The 19341-nt window shown below is 40.1% G+C and overlaps 1 protein-coding gene across 1 annotated transcript in view; it reads right to left on the reverse strand.

Annotated features, from left to right (window-relative positions):
- The window catches only part of LOC126195380 (low-density lipoprotein receptor-related protein 1), an 818691-nt gene that overhangs the window by 126243 nt on the left and 673107 nt on the right, over positions 1–19341 (reverse strand). The window contains exons 44-46 of the mRNA XM_049933960.1: positions 12660–12797; positions 9838–9957; positions 4461–4648 (exon numbers count right to left, since the gene is read on the reverse strand). Of these exons, the coding sequence (XP_049789917.1) occupies positions 4461–4648; positions 9838–9957; positions 12660–12797 (446 nt within the window). The remainder of the gene's footprint in view (positions 1–4460; positions 4649–9837; positions 9958–12659; positions 12798–19341) is intronic.

Below are 19341 nucleotides of genomic sequence, written 5' to 3' on the forward strand. Positions count from 1 at the left end.
TGCTGATGAATTGTTCTTCGCCGTGGCGGGAGGCCAATATTTTTCGAAAATCGATCTTTCGGAGGCTTATCATCAGATACCGTTTGATGAGGACTCCAAACGGCTGGCGGTCGTCAACACCCCGTTTGGCCTTTACCAATATCAGCGGATGGCCTTCGGAATATCCAGTGCCCCGGCGATATTCCAGCGTTATCTTGAGCATGTCACGTCGACAATCCCTCATTGTATTAATTACCTAGATAACATAATTGTCACAGGCCACAGCACGAAGGAACACTTGCACAACCTTCGCACCCTCTTTCTCAAATTCTGGTCTGTGGGCTTGCGTTGCAACCTGCATAAGCCAAACTTCTTCCAACCGTCCATTGAGTATGTGGGCTACACCATCTCTCAGCATGGCATCCAGCCACTAGGAAGTTGGGTCCAAGGTATCGTCGACCTTCCTCGGCCCGCTTTGCTGAAAGAGTTACAAGCTTTTTTAGGCAAGATAGCCTATTACCACTGGTTCATTCCCAGGGCTTCCACCATAGCCCACCCCTTGTACTGCCTTCTGCGCAAGGGTGTTCCTTTTGATTGGTCACCTGCATGCGAGCGAGCGTTCAACTCGTTGAAGGGCCTCCTCACGTCAGCGCCTTGTTTGGCTACTTTTGACCCCCGTAAGCCGTTGGTCCTGGCTACAGATGCTTCGCAGTATGGGGTGGGAGCGGTCCTGGCCCATCGCAATGCAGATGGTTCTGAGCAACCACTGGCGTTTGCGTCTAAAACTCTTAGTCCCGCGCAGGCCCATTACTCCCAGGTGGAAAAAGAGGCTTTGGCCATTGTCTACGCTGTTACCAAGTTTCACCCTTTCTTGTATGGCATGAAGTTTCAGTTAATCACTGACCATAAGTCGTTAATATCGTTATTTGGCCCCACCTCTAAGATTCCGGATAGGACGGCCCACAGACGACAGCGCTGGGTCTTGTTCCTCTCTAAGTACCATTATGACATTCATTTTTGCCCTACCGGACAGCATGCCAATGCCAACGCTCTTTCCCATCTTCAGGTGGGCCCGGATCCTAAGTTCGATCGAGAAGAGATTATGTGTTTTCATTTGGATGTGGCATCCCACCAAGTGGTTGATGGCTTCCCGATCACTAGTTCTAGAGTCGCCAGGGAAACGGCAGCTGACCCGGTTCACCGGCAAGTAGTTCACCTCATTCAGCAGGGGTGGTCATCCCGCCCTCCCGGCCAGGCCTCAGACCCTCTTCGTAATTATTTTATTCTACGAGACCGCCTCTCGGTCTTGGAAGGAGTTCTCCTTCTGGCTACTGATGATACAGCTCCTCACGTGGTTGTTCCTGCCAGTTTACGAAGGGAGGTCCTCACGTTATTACATGCGGGGCACTGGGGTGTTTCCCGTACTAAAACCTTGGCTCGCAAACACATGTGTACTGGCCTGGTATTGACAGAGAAATTAAGCACTTGGTGGCCGCCTGTTCCCAGTGTGCGAGCCAACAGGCATCTCCCAGGGCAGCGTTCTCTTCCTGGCCGCCGGCAACCCAAGCATGGGAACGTGTTCACATCGATTTTGCGGGCCCGTTTCTCAATGGCTTTTGGCTCATTGTCATTGATGCTTATTCCCGATTCCCATATGTGGTTCGCTGCTCCTCAACCACTTCAGAAGTTGCAATCCAGGCACTAGCAAAAATCTTTTCTGAGGAAGGTCTGCCAATCACCCTGGTCTCGGACAATGGACCGCAGTTTATTTCGCAGACCTTCCAGGATTTTTGTAGGCGCTTCGGTATTCGGCACGTTTGCTCTCCCCCCTTCCATCCACAATCGAATGGGGAAGCCGAGCGCATGGTGCGCACATTTAAGATGCAGATGAAAAAGTATGTGCACAAATTTCCTGCGGAGGAGGCATTGACGTTTTTCCTGACGGCATACCGCACCACACCAATGGGCGAACGCAGCCCCGCAGAGCTCCTCCATGGGTGCCAACCTAGGACTCTGCTGCACCTCCTCCGGCCTTGTCCTTGCCAGTCTTCATAAAACGGAGTACCTGGCTTTCCACTGGGTATGTCAGTCTGGGCATGTGGGTTTGGTCGCAATCCATGTTGGATACCGGCGGTGGTCCTGCGCCGAAATGGCCGCCGGCTCTATACCAGGCAGGCAGGGGACCGGGTGGTACGTCGTCACCAAAATCAGCTACGTCCACATTTGGGCACCCACCCTCCGACCTCTCAGACACTGGCTTCCCCATTGCTGGCACCCGTGTTGGTTTCTAAGGGATCTTCCCCGCCACTGGATCTTGCCCCTCCCGAGGTGGCACAGGATCCGGAGTTCGACAGCTTGTCGCCCGTTCTGTCCCGGGCTCCGGTGGTGGGACGACGGGGGCCTCTTCGTGTGGGTCACTTCCAGTCGTATTCGAAGGTTCCGGCTCGAGGATTGGCAGATCCCCTCGACTCCGGCCTTCCAATGGATGTGGAGGTCATCGCTCCTGCCCGATGCTCCACCTTCCGATGCAGTGGATCACAGTGGCTTCACCCCCCGAAGGAGGAGGAGTGCAGTAGCCACCAGAAAGATCGCGGGAGGCGCACATCAGCACGGCGCGTCACGGACGGTAGTTGCCGCAAGTAGAGTCCCGTCCACCAGAGGGCACGCGAGAATTCGGACGCGACCTCTGCCGGTGTAACAACAAGAACAACAACAACTCCAGCAGCACGGGCCGTGCCCATTCAGTCAACATCGAGCATGCCTAGGGCACAGTCCCGGTCTACGCCAAGTGAAGTGCGATGTAAACGTGAACAGTGTTACTACAAGTACAGTTTCTTAACTCTGTAAGGACGAGATCTACACCGACCATAACAATGGCAGCTGGAAATGGGGGATTGGCAATCCTTATGCTGCTTGTGGTGCCAAAATAACAACTGTATACATACTGTACCACACCAACTGCATACTGCACCTTTTCTGGTTAAAAAACAGGAAAGGAAAGAAAAAAAATTGGATGAATCAGAAAAACTTATTAATGAAGGGCCAGGTGAATGAGGCTCATGTGTAGTGCTAATTTCAAAATAAAAGTTTGCTGAATTATAGTAAACTAACGAAGTGTCAAAAAACAGGCAAATATTGCATATTGCAGTCCCACAGACAACAAAGTAGACTGTAAAATAGCAAGAGTTTAGAACTATGGTATCCTAGGCAGTGAGACAAGGATATGGAGAAAAAGGTTGTTAACACTTAACAAATTGAAAAACCTGGACAAGAGAAAGATGTCCATTTCTCCCCACTCTGTGATGAATCTGGCATCTACACCATAATGACACTTACCTACTTTGAGATTCTTCTTGTCAACCACATATATTTGGTAACATCCTTGTGTGGCACTCCATACTCCTCAAATAGCCACAAAGACATTGCTTTATGACATTGTTGTCATACTTCAGCGCAGCTCTTTAACACTAAAGACTATAGCCAAATGATTGATAAGATTTACTCCATTGAAAAGGGCAACCAGAATAAATGTTGCCATATGAAAGTTGCCTACTAATTTCTCAACATTTCCTGCTGTTTGTCTCTTTTTAAATTTCTCACCTCCTCTGCTATAATATTATCATGCAAATGTAAAATTCTGAGAATACTACAAACAAAAGTGTGAGAGAAACCATTTGTCTCTCCATGTAGTGGAATCTGTAAGGACGAGATGGGTGAGTAAACAACAGCTTCAGAACTTGGGTTCTTCATCTCACCTTGATGGCAGATAGAAAATTCTGTTTTAATTATTCTTTGTTTCCCATCTTTATATCTTTTTTTTTTTAATTTTATGATCTGTTACCTTTTCTTGTTTCAAACTTCTGCTGTCAACTTTTGATCCTCTCTCCTGTACTGACTCTGTTGCCTCTTGTTCCTATTTGCCTTTCTCTCCTAACTTCACACTCTATTACCTATCCCCTCTAATACATCTCTTTTTCCAAATTCTCAGGTTTTTGAGCATTCAACTCTCTCTCTCCTCTCTACCTAGTGCCACAAACTGCAGCTGACAACCATGCGATATTAAAATAAAATCTCCAACTATTTTATTTGTTTGTAGTAATACCATTTAATGTTGGGCAGTAATAAGAAAAAAGTCAAGTTTCATTTCGTAAAAATATATATGTGTATATATAGTTTAATTGACCTTCTTCTAAACAGTTGTGTACTGACTTCTGGAGATGAAGCGTATACACTTGGCAGTGCTTGATGGGCACTGCATTAATTTATTGTCACATTTGCATCAATAATTAATTTAGTAACTGGAGAATAATCATCATATTTTTATTTTGTCAATGATAAGTAATATAAAACAAATAATGCTATAAATATTTGATATCTTCCATATGATTTTATATAATTCAGCTAACACAGTAGTTATTCTTCTTATTTTTGTTTTAAGCATTAGGTCTCCAGTATTAGTGTCCTTGATGCATTAAACTTACCATGGATATACATTGCTGATTAAGACACTGGAACTCCTGTGATAAACAGGGTGCCTGTAAGCAACCCTGCTCTATGCTTTCATCAGACTGGTCCTTACAATCATCTTCATGATCACATACCCAAGCAAGAGGAATGCAACGTCCAGTTGAATTACATTTATGATCTGTCTCTGGACATTTCCTGTGCCCTGTGTAAACATTATAAATTCATTTGTTAGTGCAGTGTACATAATGCATTTGCAAATGATGACCCAAATTGAAGGCGTGTAATAACATATAAGATATTAAAAACATGCTTGAAACTTTAAGGCACAGGTTGTCAAAAAACTGTATAGTCAGCACACATTTCATGCCTGGGTACTGTTGATACTAAAAATTATCTTTCATCAGAAACAAAAATAGCCTTAAGGATACTGCTTGGTACTACAGAATGCAGATTCTGAAGCTCAAACTGTGCAACATACTGGCTGTGGTCTGCACTGTAACTGACTTTTAAGTCAAATTTTGGATACCAAGTCATCACTGTAGGTTACAATTACTGTAAACTCCTAAACGGTGATAGGTACCTTTCACAAGCTAGTCTGAAAACTGTTTTTTATGTTATATGTCTTAATATTACTCCAAAAATTACTAAGACAACATCAGTGGGCAATTATGTGTGTGCTCTAACAAAGCAAGCCAACAGGTAATGCTAGTAGTGGCATATCTAAACCAACCCAGATGGACAGACTACATCAGAGGGACCACATGTCCAATATCTTGTGGCAGTCAGGACTTTGCAGTGTGATCAGGCCAGTTTCCAAAAGGGTGAAAACTTTCAGATCAGAGAGAATCAAGTGAAAGCCCTACTATTGGGTTTACCATGAACATCTGATATGCAGTCATGTGGCAGTTTTCCTACTGGAAATCCTCAGAAAGCCTTGGACAGTAGGACTGATTATGAGAAGTTTAACAGCCCTTTTAAACTATTACAGATTTTTTGAACAGATTTCATTCTCTTTCTGGTCTTAATTATATCTCCAACTGCAGTCTGTCCCCTTATACATCTGTTTGCTTTATGCCTTTCCTACTAATTTCCAAAATGCATCTCTCTATTGCCCACTGAACAAGCCTCTCATACTGAGTGGTTTTAGCATAAAAAATCCATGTTTCAATGCCAAAATTAAAAACTAGTAATACACATAGATTGTAAACTCCCCTTTTCAGATACATAAGAAGCTTAGTTTGGAAACCTCTATCTACTTTACTGTCTGACCACACTAGAAATATATTTTAGGTGAATCTAGAGGCAATCTTCAACAGGGGTTTATGATAGTGGCACATGTGTACAAAATTAAATATATTTACAAAAAAGATAATACTTATGGCATTTACAGAAGTGAGTTAGTTGTTATTAAAGAAAATGAAAATATTGAGAAATTGTTTTATGGTTATGTTAAGATTTCAATAACACATTAAATGATGACTTCAGCAAATAGGTCCCTAAATTTCAGTGTTTCTATGGGACAATGGAAATAGAAGCAAGAGATAGGAAACAATGCATTAATTCTAAAGAATAATGGCTGTGGGACCACTGTGTGTGACTGTAAATGTTGAATACTGACGAATTAAAAAGCTAATAAAATAGAGATAATAGAAGGAGATAAAAAATACATATGCCTAAGAAAGTTAAACAATACTAGCAATTTTAAATATAACTGACAGAATAGTAAAATACAGAAACAAATGAAAGAAACATGCCGCAAGAATAAATGAAGTCAGAATACCAAAGTCAATGCTGAACAACAGGCTGAAACAAGGAGAAAGTAAAGATGGACAACCTAATAAATAGGAAGCTGAAAAATTTACATTTGCAATAAATGCAAATATAGACGCAAATTCTTCCTCAAAATGCATATTTATGTAATAATTTCTGTTTCACAGACTACTGTATCCATATGAACAATTTTATCAGAGATTGCTGCAATAATTTTTTTTTAATATGAGGTTACTGGTTTTGGTCTATTTTAGACCATCTTCTGACTTTGCACAATTATGGTAGGTGGTCACTGTGAATGGAGCAGGTGCTACACCTCCACCAATACTATCTGCTAACTGTTAGCATTTGTGGAGGCATGGTGCCTGCTCCGTTCACAGCCACCGTCTGCCATCACGGTGCAAGGTCTGAAGATGGTCTGAAACAGCCCAAAGCCAGTAACCTCATATTAAAAAAAAGTTTACTGTAATTGTGACTGTTCATATTCACTTTTAAGTAATAAATTAACCACTGTACTACAGAGAGACATATTCTCAAATATTGCTGAGATACCGTATTTATTCGAATCTAAGCCGCACTCGAATCTAAGCCGCACCTGAAAAATGAGACTCGAAATTAAAGGAAAAAAAATTTCCAGAATCTAAGCCGCACCTGAAATTTTAGACTCGAAATTCAAGGGGAGAGAAAAGTTTTAGGCCGCACCTCCAAATCGAAACAAAGCTGGTCCATTGTAATATGAGACCCAATTTAGGTCGAATGAATGATGATACAACTACAGTAGTTTGGTTCTAGTCGTAAGCTTAGCAGTTAAGCTTTACCAGGTAGCCACTGCTATGTGTCAGGCCCTCCATCTGTATTTATATGGGTACCCTTCCTTTTTCACGTGCTTCATCTAGTTTGAATTGATTGCTTATTTTTCTTTGATCTGATAAGTGCCGTTCTCTTTGTTATAGGTGTTAACGTCATTCTAAGCTGAAAATGCATTACTGTACTGTGTCATGCATTGTTTGTCGCATTCTGATAGTGAGTGTTTCAGACTGTCGCCACTCGCGGCATGGCTTGCTTTTGTGCGAGCTACCGTGCTTACAATAAAAAAAAAAGTTGAATTGCCTCATTAGCGAAACAATGGCAAGAAACTGCTATTTGTTGTTACTTACACTGCTGCCTTCTTTGATAATGATTAACAAGGACCAAATAATAGACTGCGTACGACAGAAGATGTTCTGAACGAGAGCTTAGCGAAAATTTTTCTCCGTTTGAAAATTTTTGCAGACGCCTCTTTAGTACATTACATTCTGCACAGAAATTAGAGTCATCATAGATTTAAAAATCTAGTCAATTGTCGTGCTTCATTTCTGACTGTATCACTATTAGGCATAAGACTAATACGAATATAAACATGACATGATATGTATATTCTTCCGCGTTTGCTGTTGTCTCTAGTTTCGTAGTTTATTAGGTAAACAGAATTTAAATGACCTAGCAGCAAACACAAAAGAATACATGGCAAAATGTTTATATTCCTATTATTCTTATGGTGAAGAGAATACTGCATGTGATTCACAATTCATAAAAGTTCCTATTAGCAACCATCTCTTCTCAGAGGTAGGAAAAATTTTATTTTATTTTATTTTTTTTTTTAAATGACGCAGAGGTTTTGGCACCAGTATTTATCTTTGTGCCTGCAAAGCATGCCTGTGTTGCCCTACATATAATCGACGGCAGAAGTTAGTTGTGGTCGCACCTACCAACATTTTTCAGAATTTCCGCTTACTTAGCACTCAATTCTAAGCCGCAGGCAGTTTTTTGGATTACAAAAACCGGAAAAAAAGTGCGGCTTAGATTCGAGTAAATACGGTACATTTTGATTTCTGGTACTGTGCAACGACTGGTGAAGCTCAACTTGGAAAGAGAATGTGCATAAGAATGCATTTACAAAATAAAGAGTGTACCTGTGCATGAATGCAACAATGTATCAAAGTGCTTGTACATTATGCTTTGGTACCACGTCAAACAGCAGCTGAATGGTCTCTATGAGATACATACTGCATATGACAGTGTAGGACTCAGCTGGAAGTCCTAGCATCTTAGAACAAAGAAATGCATACATTTGAGTACTAGCTAAACATGGTACTATGTGAAATCGTGGATACTATAACATAGTGCAGGTTGTTCTGAACTACGGTTGCATGAGATACTGTAGATGTCAGGCCTGATCTACATCATTTATGACACTGCCAATTTCTGCAAGCAACTGTGTAGTAGCCACTAACAAATGCTTTGTGCACTCCACCTTGCTTTACATTATGCATAGCTTGTTGTATTCGTTTCTTATTTTGAAATGAGGGTGTGTATATATCATGCTTATTTTGCCAAAATTTCTTGCTTATTACGCCACCAAAGGTAGATTCGAATTTTTCCCAATGTTAATGATAATGTCACCAAAAATGCATTCTTTTTCACCAAAAATATGTGTTAAATTTTCAGGTGCTACAAAAAAGGCCAGGAATGGTTTAACCCCAGTTGCTACTGCTATACATATTTTCCACAGTTCATCTTGTCAATATCCATATTTTAAAACATGAACTTTTATTAAAAAAGACCTCTCTTAGACTCAGTTAGGAAAGATAACTCTGTCCTAATGAGGTTTCTAAGGACTGATAACTTTTTGTTCAAATGGTCATTTAATAAAAATCAACAAACTTACACACAGGGCAAACAAATACCTCCTACAATGAATAATCTGTTAAAAATAAATAATTGAGTAAACACCATTTGTATATGAAAATGAATGCAAAATACTGCAGCTAATAGTACATCATATTTTCAATGATGGTAATATAGTGTATATGTCAATGTCCGAAAACTGTACACTTGTGTGGACTGTGTGTAAATTAATGAGAAAGCAAGGAACTAATCTATAAAGGGGTGTGCTAGAGAATCAGATGTATACTCCAGAAAAACAACTGTGTTAATACCTAGTCACTATTTGCGAAACAGATTATACTTGCAAAATGAAATATCTCATTTGTCAACATTGAACAAACTAGACAGCCTCTTAATACGATGAATTCATCAGGCACTGAAAACTTGAGAATATTGGATCCTCTGTCTCTATTCATGAACAATATCATCATATAAAATCTTAAGCAATGACAATGTCATTCATTTTATATTTTCCAAATTTAAAAAGAAATGATAAATATCAAAGTTTAATGTAGGCTGCTCTCTTTTATTTAGTATGTCAAGGGGAGGCACCTTTAAAATGTCTTATGGTCTTTTCTTCTCACAAATGTTTTCCTTCTGACAAAGATCATATTTTTAGATAAAAAAATTTATGTAATGCAGGGATTAAAAATATTTTCTGAGAATGTTCTTCAATATGTGTCAGATATAGCTTTTCGACTTTAGTCACAAATTAGTTAAATAAAAGAACAAATAACAGCTTACTATGAAAGTCTTTATTGTTCACTGTATGCCCACTTGTGAAATACTCATTTCTTCTTTTGTCTTCTGAGGTTTACTAAAATATGTTTGAAAGTAAGAAGGTTACGGAAATGATCTAGAAATAGAAAATGCACAACTATTATAGTATTTGTTTCCATAAAATTATAGACTTACGGCAAAGTTCAGATTCATCTGAATTGTCCAGGCAGTCTGGCAAACCATCACATTCCCATGAAGATGGGATACATTCGGAGTTGTTGCATCGAAACTGATGTGAAGGGCAGATTTGCTGTGCTGCAATAAAAAAATATCAGAATTACGATTCATCCCGATAATGATAATAAAAGTAGGTCTCACATTACCAGAACACTTTTACTCACAATTAAGCACATTAAATTAAATTATTTTCTGGATTCATATTGAAGAACCAGTTTTGGGAGGTAACTGAAAAGTAAAACACCAGAAACTTGATTCTGTTCTACTTTCAGCAATACTGAAATACTTTTTGGTCTTTCTTAGAAATATTTAATTCTTTTGATGAGTACATGCTACTGAGTATGATAGTTAGATGGTATTTCAAAACCATTTTCTAAAGCTACTTGTTTATAAGAAACCTAAGATTGTCTCATAATATTCTCCACAGAGCATGAAGTGCCATTTTGGTTCCATATATAGCAGTTTGCTTGGTTATTAGTTGTACCTGCAGCAGCCTATCAACATCTTAATTTTAAAACTAAATTATCCACAAGATCACGAAAAACTTTTGATTCTTTTTTTAAATCCACAGTTACTCATATTTTCCTGTTCTTAACCTCAGTTTTCATTGCTAACAGCAAGGACAAAATTGTAACTTGATAATGGGGTAGGTGGTTTGATTGGAGATATCCTGTTACGGATTCTTGGTAATTTGTTTAGTTAGTGTAGTCTAGAGTTTGGAAGTAAATACCTTAGGAAATCAGGGCAATTATTGTGCTTAATACTTTCCTGACATTTCCACTTCATAATAATATCTCTATCAGTGGCCCCAAATACTGTGAAATCAGTCTAAATGATGTATCAGAAATTGTAAGCTTATACAATCATTACCCATTTAAACTCATTCAGTTCTTTATTGAACTCTAACAAGAAATAGGTTGATGTGTTAACACACTATGTCTACACTTATATAGGCCTACTCTAGGTTCGAAACTTGACATAACACAGAATCGATTCAGGGAGTGTCAGATGCTTTTCACATACAGAGTGCACGTGTAATGGCCATGATGGTCTAGCAGGTGGAGTGTTTGACATCAGCCCCTGAGGTCCCACCTAGGAGAAGGGATTTTTTTCTCATTTCAGTCCCTCTGGCATAGCCCCAGGTCCATTCAGCCTGCTATCAAACTGAGTATAGGAGATCCTTTCCAGAGGTAAAACACATACAGGATGATGACTGACTTGCCACATTCCCCCTAGTAGAGTCGCAGGAAACACAAAGACTATGCTCTATGTGCAGTCAGGTCAGAAGTCAATTCACAGGTTGAGTACCACAGACTTTACCTTACCTTTTTAGTGTATTTGCCTTACCTTTTTAGTGTAAGTATGATTTGACAGTCTACAGCAAGAATTATGCTGTTAAAGGAATTCATGTAATAGGTACACAGATGTTTGATGGTAGAACACGGGGAGCGTGCTAGGGATAAGTCCCTGCAGACGCACTATCCTCTGTGCCCGCGGTGGCTCAGATGGATAGAGCATCTGCCATGTAAGCAGGAGATCCCAGGTTCGAGTCCCGGTCGGGGCACACATTTTCAACATGTCCCCAATGAAGTACATCAACACCTGTTTGCAGCTATGGTGTCCATTTAATAATCATTATCATTTCAGAACTATAACAGTTCATTTTTATCTTTTGTAACTAAATAAGATATTTTGGTCTCTTTGTATGATTTCTTTGTAAATGCAGCTCACTGATAGTATGAGATTCAGTTGGCTACTTGTATAGTCAACATCAACATCATGAAGAATATCTGCATGGCCCATGCCATAAAGGTTATTTGTATAGCCCATGTCATAGGACAGACAACAAAACAGAAAATATCAGCAACCATGAAACTGATCCAGCTAAGAATCAAATTTCAAACAGTTATTTTCTATTGTCAAGTAGTTTCTGATACCACCATTTTACTGTCACAAATTGCAAAAACATTTACATTGAAAGAGAATAATAAAGACCGATTATTTATATATATTTTATGAAATTTGAGTCATCAAGTGAGCAGAAAAGACTAAAAAGTCAATGCTGATTTATCCATTATTCTTGTGGTTGACCTGCTTTGGCTGCGGATTGTTGCTGGAAATACCACAACCAGCCAACTGGTCACTATAGTTCTACAAGTATTTTAAAAAGTTCTTTTTTGTCACTGGAAAGAAATAATATCATAACTTGGAAGAAACACTCCGAAGTGTAAATCGAAATGCATATTTCTTTCATGGAATGAAATGAGTACAAACAACCATTCATTATACTGTGGAAGTGTTGAGAAATATATACATACACTAAGAAGAAGCTAAGGAATGAGTGTGTGTGTGTGTGTGCGCGCGCTCGCGTGTGCGCATGAGTGTGAAAGACGTATGCGGATGAGTGAGTGTATGCTCGAGCTTCTTGTTGTTGTAGCTACTCACTGCACAGTGTCACCATTATATCACAGGTGGTTGGTTGTCTTTACTCATTGCATTAGTTGGTGTCCATCGAGACACTTCAATTGTATTTTTTATGCATAGAAAGAAACAGGCACAATTTACTTCTTAAATAAAAAGAAGTGACTAAAAACAGACTGATACTCTTACTTCCTCTTGTATCATATCAGTGATGTGTGATCCACTTGTCACCCATGATTTCATCTGCAACAACTATGATTACCAGCCATTAACAGAATAGGGTCTCTGATTTCATACTTTATCCCACTGAGGTTCCTCAGACAAATGGAAAGTAGGTAAATTCCAGAATCAATACTTACCACAGTTCCTCTCATCTGAACTTAAATTATCTTCACCAACATCATCACAGTCATTAGCATTATCACAGCGCCACTGCAGACTGATACATTTTCCATTTTGGCATCGGAACTGATCATCTCTGCATGCGGAGGTTGTCACTAGAATGTATAAAAAATCTCACATTCTTCTTTGCACAGATGTTTAAAATTTCACTACAAGATAAATCCCCCAATTTTTATCACTCAGATTGTCTGTTTCTCTATTTTTGTTTGAGGATGAGGTCTTTTTGTGATGAACATACTGAATAAAAAGTACTAAGTTAACTTCCCACAGCACGTTAACTAAGAAACTTTTATTCATTACTTTTGTTGGCTTGAATTTGAATACTATGCAACATCTACAGTACCAAATTAAGTAAGTATTTGTATGTGACTTCATCTTGCCCCTTTCAAATTTATGCTTTCCAGTTCATTTTTATAAATATGAATGCTGGGAGATATCTTACAGGTAACTTTGAAGATGACATTGCATTATGAGAAACCAAACAGATTGAATAATATAGGTCATTGCTCTAACATCAACCAGTTATTAATAAATTTTTGAGGGAGACAGTGTCAATTTTCTATTTCTACAAAGTGCTTGCTTATTGTTCAACAAAATGTCATTTTACAGGCTGGGATGGGGAAGGGGATTGGAAGATTGGACACAGAAGATGATTCCATTTAAAACACAAGGAGAGTGATAACAGCAGCTTGGGTGGTAGGGTGGAGGAGAGTAATGAAATGTGGGAACTGAGATACATAATATAGCCTGTACGACAAAAGCGTGAAATACATAGGATGCAAAGAATAAGGACTGCAGAAAAATGGATTGAGGAATAAAAAGACATTAAATCTAGCTTGTATTTCAGAAGCTGAATCTCCAAATACTGCCAGCACAAACACATTTAAAAAAGAATCAAAACAGCTGTTAGCTTTCAGAACAATATATAGGGTATAAAAACTGTATGTTTTAATTTTATAAAATTTATGGGAGATAAAAAGAAACATATTTTTATTGGACAAAATGTCACAGAAGTGTCATTTCCCCACTAGTAGGTTTTTACACTACCGATTTCATGGACTGTTCAAACTGCCATGTGATGAATATTGTTTTAGAGATGTTGCTGATGTCCTATGCATTTCTTTTTGTATGGGGAAATGAAACGTTTTCTGTATGAGACACTGGTAAAAACTCCAGATGAGCTGACTGCCCATTTGGCTGAAGCTGCAGCCATCGTTCATGACACATCTGGTTGTTTTGAGTGTGTTAGACAATCATTAGCATGCAGATGCTAGATGTGCATTAATATAAATTGACAATATTTTCAACAACATCTCTAAAAAACTATCCATCACATGGCAGTTTGAACATCATCTCTGAACATTACTAGTGTCACAACCTCCATGTACCCTAATGGGTACCGGTGTTCCTGTGACATTTCTGTCACATAAAAAATGTTTCTTTTTATCTCCTCTAAACATTCTTAAAATTTTGTACACATGATTTTTTATATACTGTATATCTTCTACTGGGAAGTAAGAGGAATGGCTTGTGGGAGGTTCCTTCTCACAATAAATGAATCATACTTAACTTGCATTTTGAGTGCCCCACACTTGTTAACTAAGGGACGTTATACAGATAACAAGCACTAGTGGTTCACCAATGTATTTTTTCTGCCAAATAGCTTCCTTATTAAAACTGTTGGTAGGAAAATGTAGTCACCACATTCATAATTTCATGGATTTTATTCAGAGACTTAGCAACGCCAGGCTAAATAGTATGGATGGTCTCGTTAGTTTTGACATTGGTATCATTACATACCAAAGTACCTTTAAAGGACTCTACACCCCCCCCCCCCCCCCCCCCCCCGCCAACATTTTGATAAGAACATCACGGCCTTATTGGAACATGTGCTTTTGTCATCTATTTTCAGTTTAATGGTGAATTTTATGAGCAGATTGATGGAAGTTGCTATAGAAAGCCCCCTCTCCCCTCTGGTAGCTAATTTATTCCATGGAAGACTTTGAAGACATGACACTGGACACAGCATGTTTTAAACCAACAGTCTTCTGGAGGTATGTGGATGACACATTTGTAATATGGCCACATGGGATGCATGAATTACATCAATTTCTTGAGCATTTGAATTCTATCCATGCTAGTATCAAATTTACTATGGAAATAGAAAAAGAATGGCTGCCTCTCCTTTTTGGATGGCCGGCCGAAGTGGCCGTGCGGTTAAAGGCGCTGCAGTCTGGAACCGCAAGACCGCTACGGTCGCAGGTTCGAATCCTGCCTCGGGCATGGATGTTTGTGATGTCCTTAGGTTAGTTGAGTCCCATAGTGCTCAGAGCCATTTTTTTCTTTTTGGATGTTGTCATTCACCTTAAAGTTGATGGTACATTAGGACATGCTGTATATCATAAACTAACATGTACAGTCTATAGCTACATGCCTTTAGCTGCCATCACCCTGCTCAGACCACAGGTGTCCTCAAAACCTTAGAGCATAGGGCGCACTGTATATCCGATAAAGATAATTTGCAAGAAGAGCTCACATACCTCAAGAGCATTTTTAAAATGAATGGATTTTCTCTGCAACAAATTTGTTGAGCATTCAATGTAAAACCTAGAATGCAGGTATATGATGGAGAAGAAGATAGTAATTCCTTCAGATCAAGGGTGTTTTTGCCCTATGTGGCTGCTCTTTCCTCAAAGATAGGCCGTATTCTCGAGAAACACTGTGTTAATGTGATCTTCTGGCTCCCATGAAGATTGCAGCTTTACTTGGCTCTATAAAGGATGATTTATTGCTTCATAAAGTGGGTGTATATCAGATTTCTTGCGGAAATTGTGAGAAATCATACATAGGCCAAACAACATGCACCGTTCATGAGATATGTGTGGAACATTGAAGACACACGCTTATCACAGACAGAGAAGTCAGATGTGGCTGAACATTGTACTGATACTGATAATGTAGTTCAATGAACTACAGTGATGTGACGATTCTAACATCCACCTCTTCCTTTTGGGATTCTGTCTTTAAGGAAGCTATAGAGATTAGGTTAGCTAATAATTTAATAAATAGAGATAATGGTTTTAATTTGGACACAGTGTGGAATCCAGCTCTTGGGGTAATTAAACTGCAGAGAAGTCATCATGGTATCACCACCACTCAACATAAATCGATGAACGAATCGAATGTCTGTATGCCTTTGCTACAGGTGGTGTGTGTCTAAGTGTATCTCTTTGCTGCTGACCAGTGACTGTGACCTGCATGCGCAATACCGTCGTGGTGGAGGATATAAGGTTGCACTTGGCACCTTGTCATCAGTTTTGCGACTCACTCTGGGGATGGCCAGACAATATGCATCTGAAATATCAGTGGAAGAAATTTTATTTGAGTGGCTGCATGCCCAAAATTTAATGGACTATTCATTATGCCATGAGAAGTTGAAAATGCAGATCAAGTGTGGTTTGGTAGCTCAGTGAGAAAGTGACAGATGACTAACTCAAAGTCTAGAGTTCAGTTCCTAATCTGTCGTAAGAGATTTTCCTGTCATTCATGACTGTGTTGCAGCAATTATCACTTTGCAATACGCTCAGAGGCATACAGACAAGCTGCCTACAAAATTCTGTTGTTGTGTGCCAAAATACTGCTGGCACAATACTCTACAACAGTGTGTGTCTGCCACAGTGGTGGGCTGGATTTTCACATCCCGTGGCACAACACTGTGCTTCTGTGGTCACATCTGTGACCTAGGATGCACTCCAGTCACAACATAGCTGGACACAATTGTGCCCTTAGCAGCACTTGTATTCATACTACAACTGGTACCTGGACTTCCACCTACAGTAAACACTGTAACAGTCTCCATGTCACCCAATGGCCAAATTTAGGCACTTCAGCTTCACTTGACAGTGTAATCAGCCTAGCTAGTGGACAACAAGACATTGCCAGATCTGATGGGTTCTGGGTCTTTAGCCAGTGTCACTGAGGGTAGACCTGCCCTAGGGTCTCTTTGTCAGGCACTCCAAGTGACTCCAAGACTCCTGGGTTTGGCACAGGGCATCTTCATGCCAGGCTTGCTATGCGCTGCCACTGCAGGGTAAGCCCACAGGCCACCAGAGGTGCCTACCTCATGTGAATACAGCCAACACGCTGACCTGGGCCTTCTGCTGAGGCAGCACCACTGTCACAGTGTGAATGTGTCACAAACCTGGGAGTCATGCACAGGTAGCAACTATTGCCTGGATTACTACACATGCCCCTGAAACGCCGTCATCAATCTCTGTATGGAAGTCTTGCACGATAAAGTGTGTTATTACTAATTGACCTCTCCTGATTCTGCACTCAATGCAACTCACCACACTACTCACACCATTCTGAGGTAGAATAGACCATTCTGAGGCAGTGTATGGCAATCCCTCCAGCTGTTATTGCCAGTAGATGAATCTTGCTTGTGCTGTTTCCTCTTTATTCAAGCAGCTCCTCATGTGGACTCACAAGGTTCAAGCAGAGAGCATTCCGGGACTCTAAACCGGTCCTTCTGCACTGAAGGTAGCAATGCTAACCATCTGATAATGAAGTGCTGCTGTCAATATAAACAATACTAATCTACAAAACATCAGTCATGAATAAAACTGTGTGCCCGACCGAGACTCGAACTCGGGACCTTTGCCTTTCATGGGCAAGTGCTTTACCATCTGAGCAGGAGGTTCGCAGGAGAGCTTCTGTAAAGTTTGGAAGGTAGGAGATGAGATACTGGCAGAAGTAAAGCTGTGAGTACCGGGCGTGAGTCGTGCTTCGGTAGCTCAGATGGTAGAGCACTTGCCCGCGAAAGGCAAAGGTCCCGAGTTCGAGTCTCGGTTGGGCACACAGTTTTAATCTGCCAGGAAGTTTCGTATCAGCGCACACTCTGCTGCAGAGTGAAGATCTCATTCTGGATCAGTCATGAAATTTAATGCTTACAGCCAGACAGTTGACTTCTTGCATTAATATTCCAATTACATAACCTCAGACTTCAAGAAGAATATAATAATTCCAATCCCAAAGGAAGCAGGTGTTGACAGATGTGAAAATTACCAAACTATCAGCTTAATAAGTCACAGTTACAAAATACTAACGTGAATTCTTTACAGATGAATCGAAAAACTGGTAGAAGCCGACCTCGGGGAAGATCAGTTTTGATTCCGTAGAAATGCTAGAACACATGTGGCAAAACTGACCCTACGACTTATCTTAAAAGAAAGATTAAAGAAAGGCAAACCTACATTTCCAGCATTTGTAGACTTAGAGAAAGCTTTTGACAATGTTGACTGGAATACTCTCTTTCAAATTCTAAAGGTGGCAGGAGTAAAATACAGGGAGCGAAAGGCTATTTACAATTTGTACAGAAACCAGATGGCAGTTATAAGGGTAGAGGGACATGAAAGGGTAGCAGTGGTTGGGAAGGGAGTGAGACAGGGTTGTAGCCTCTCCTCCGATGTTATTCAATCTGTATATAGAGCAAGCAGTAAAGGAAACAAAAGAAAATTTCGGAGTAGGTATTAAAGTCCATGGAGAAGAAATAAAAATTTTGAGGTTCACCGATGACATTCTAATTCTGAAACAGCAAAAGACTTGGAAGAGCAGTTGAACGGAATGGACATTGTCTTGAAAGGAGGATATAAGATGAACATCAACAAAAGCAAAACGAGGATAATGGAATGTGGTCAAGTTAAGTCGGGTGATGCTGAGGGAATTAGATTAGGGAATGAGACACTTAAAGTATTAAAGGAGTTTTGCTATTTGGGGAGCAAAATAACTGATGATGGTTGAAGTTGTTGTTGTTGTGGTCTTCAGTCCTGAGACTGGTTTGATGCAGCTCTCCATGCTACTCTATCCTGTGCAAGCTTCTTCATCTCCCAGTACCTACTGCAACCTACATCCTTCTGAATCTGCTTAGTGTATGCATCTCTTGGTCTCCCCCTACGATTTTTACCCTCCACGCTGCCCTCCAATACTAAATTGGTGATCCCTTGATGCCTCAGAACATGTCCTACCAACCGATCCCTTCTTCTGGTCAAGTTGTGCCACAAACTCCTCTTCTCCCCAATCCTATTCAGTACCTCCTCATTAGTTATGTGATCTACCCATCTAATCTTCAGCATTCTTCTGTAGCACCACATTTCGAAAGCTTCTATTCTCTTCTTGTCCAAACTATTTATCGTCCATGTTTCACTTCCATACATGGCTACACTCCATACAAATACTTTCAGAAAAGACTTCCTGACACTTAAATCTATACTCGATGTTAACAAATTTCTCTTCTTCAGAAACGCTTTCCTTGCCATTGCCAGTCTACATTTTATATCCTCTCTACTTCGACCATCATCAGTTATTTTGCTCCCCAAATAGCAAAACTCCTTTACTACTTTAAGTGTCTCATTTCCTAATCTAATACCCTCAACATCACCCGACTTAATTCGACTACATTCCATTATCCTCGTTTTGCTTTTGTTGATGTTCATCTTATATCCTCCCTTCAAGACACCATCCATTCCGTTCAACTGCCCTTCCAAGTCCTTTGCTGTCTCTGACAGAATTACAATGTCATCGGCGAACCTCAAAGTTTTTATTTCTTCTCCATGGATTTTAATACCTACTCCGAATTTT

This window comes from Schistocerca nitens, chromosome 7 (assembly GCF_023898315.1).
Source record: "Schistocerca nitens isolate TAMUIC-IGC-003100 chromosome 7, iqSchNite1.1, whole genome shotgun sequence".
Classification (NCBI taxonomy): domain Eukaryota; kingdom Metazoa; phylum Arthropoda; class Insecta; order Orthoptera; family Acrididae; genus Schistocerca; species Schistocerca nitens.